Here is a 1,959-nt window from a genome sequence, read left to right on the forward strand (position 1 = left end):
GAGGGAGAAGCGGTGCCTGCCCCATCCCTGGCAGTGCTCAAGGCCAGGTTGGACACAGGGGCTTGGAGCAACCTGCTCCAGCGGCAGGGGTTGGAGCTGGAGGAGCTTTAAGCTCCCTCCATCCCAGCCCATTCCATGGCTCGATGAGGTTTGGGTTTGCCCTGTCAAGAACTCGGCCCCTCACAACCTGCAGAGTTTGTCCTGGCTCAAAGACTTGATTCTCCTTCATGCTTCCAGCTGCTCTGGCACAAGAGGCCTCCCCCCTGGACACTTTGCACCACAAGAAGATGACAACTGAGGGGCCTTCAAGTTGCAAGCACTAAACCTGGGACTTGGACACTTACTTCCCAAAGCAGTGAAAACCAACCCCTCTTTTGCCAAGCAAGCCCAGCTCGGGCAGAGCCACCGACCTGCATGGGTGCTGAGAACAGGCTTGGGTCCTCCAGCTGGAAGCCTGTGATGATGGTGACCATTCCCGTGGTGTCATCCTCTCCACTTCCTTGGGACACTGTCAGTTGTTTGCAGCTGTCCAGGATTTTATAGAGATTCCTGCCAGAGAGATCCAAGAGGGAAAAGTCAGAGGGAAGAGCCCTTGTCTGTGCAGTCCCAGAGGGGCTCACGTGGGAAGCAGGACTGTTGCCTGTTGAGGGCTTTTCTGAGCCTCTTCTTGGCGCCGAGTGCTTGGTGCTGTGTGAGATGGGAGATGAACACCCCAAGGGAACTGATCAGCACCACCTCAAGCAAGCTGCAGGATGGGTCCCAAAGCCACCTTCCTGCTGCGAATCATGCTCAGTCTTACCAGGCATCTAAATCCTGCCTCTTCAACTTATGCCTCTCAAAGCTCTTCCCAACATCTTTCTGGCAACGAATGTACCTGAGGAAAGAAAGTCCCTGAGCTCCCATGGAGACCATCACCCAGCCTGAGCCGATGCTCTCCAGCAGCTCCACCCCGTGCTGCAGGACCCCGTCTGCCCAAGGAGCCCCCTGTCCCACCAGCACCACTGGCTGCAGCTCCCCAGTGGTTCAAAGCCCACCAGCCCCATCCCTGCCGTGCAGCAAAGCTCCTCCAGCACCCCCAGGGCCTCAGGGAAAGGTGCTGCTCAGGTTTACACACACACAAAGGGATGTTCTCCCCCCAGCCCCCAGAAGGAGCAACTACAAGTGCATCCGGAGAACAGGATCTGCTCCTTCCCACCTTCCCTCTAGCCAAGAGCATTCCCGAGGCCTGGCTTGCCCTTGGCTGCTCTGCTCTCGGTGCTGCACAACCTGCTCCCGCTGTTGGATCTGCTCCCAGCCCAGATCCACCCATTCCAAAAGCAAGGATCAAGCTTCTCCCACTCCAGACCTGTTTCCCTTCTTAAACTCAGCCTCCAGATAGCGGATGCTGTCCCGAGCTCCCGCATTCTCCTTCTTCAGGAAGTCCAAGCCATCGATCACTAAGGGAAACCACACAAAACCCCTTCTTACAGCTCTGCTCCCGAACCCCATCTGGATGGAGCAGGAATTCCTCATCCCGCTGAGCTGCTGCAGCAGTGGCAGCCCCAGGAGGCAGATGGAGATGCTGAATGGGGCCTCTTTCCTTCCAGCTGCTCTCCAATAGGCTACAGACTCCAAGCATGGACCAACAGGCCCCAAAAGTGGGAATGGGGATGGACAAGGAAAGCACAACAGCAGCGGGAGAGAAGCCTCCACCTCGACCCAGGTGCCAGGAGGAGGCAGATGGGGCTGGTTGATGTGGAGCCCCCTTTACCTGTGCGAGGGATGATGATGATGAACCTCCCACTGGTGGCCAACTGCTTGATGACAGCCAAGTGCTGGCAGAGGGCCTGGGTGTCCGGGACGAGGTAAGGGGACATGGCTGACTGAGCCTTGGGCTGCTGCAGGCTCCCCTCCAGCTGAGACACCTCCAGCTGGAAACACACACACAGCAGACACGTTGCTTCGCGTTTATGCTGAAGA

At 57.5% G+C, this 1,959-nt stretch overlaps 1 protein-coding gene across 1 annotated transcript in view; it reads right to left on the bottom strand.

Annotated features, from left to right (window-relative positions):
* Positions 1-1,959, bottom strand: part of SMG5 (SMG5 nonsense mediated mRNA decay factor) — a gene marked incomplete at its 5' end in the record, with an annotated part of 12,182 nt that overhangs the window by 502 nt on the left and 9,721 nt on the right. The window contains 4 exons of the mRNA XM_010014813.1: positions 411-549; positions 800-874; positions 1,346-1,436; positions 1,751-1,910. Coding sequence (XP_010013115.1) covers positions 411-549; positions 800-874; positions 1,346-1,436; positions 1,751-1,910 — 465 coding nt within the window. The remainder of the gene's footprint in view (positions 1-410; positions 550-799; positions 875-1,345; positions 1,437-1,750; positions 1,911-1,959) is intronic.

The sequence above is a fragment of the Nestor notabilis genome, unplaced genomic scaffold, assembly GCF_000696875.1.
Source record: "Nestor notabilis isolate BGI_N333 unplaced genomic scaffold, ASM69687v1 scaffold18245, whole genome shotgun sequence".
NCBI lineage: Eukaryota > Metazoa > Chordata > Aves > Psittaciformes > Psittacidae > Nestor > Nestor notabilis.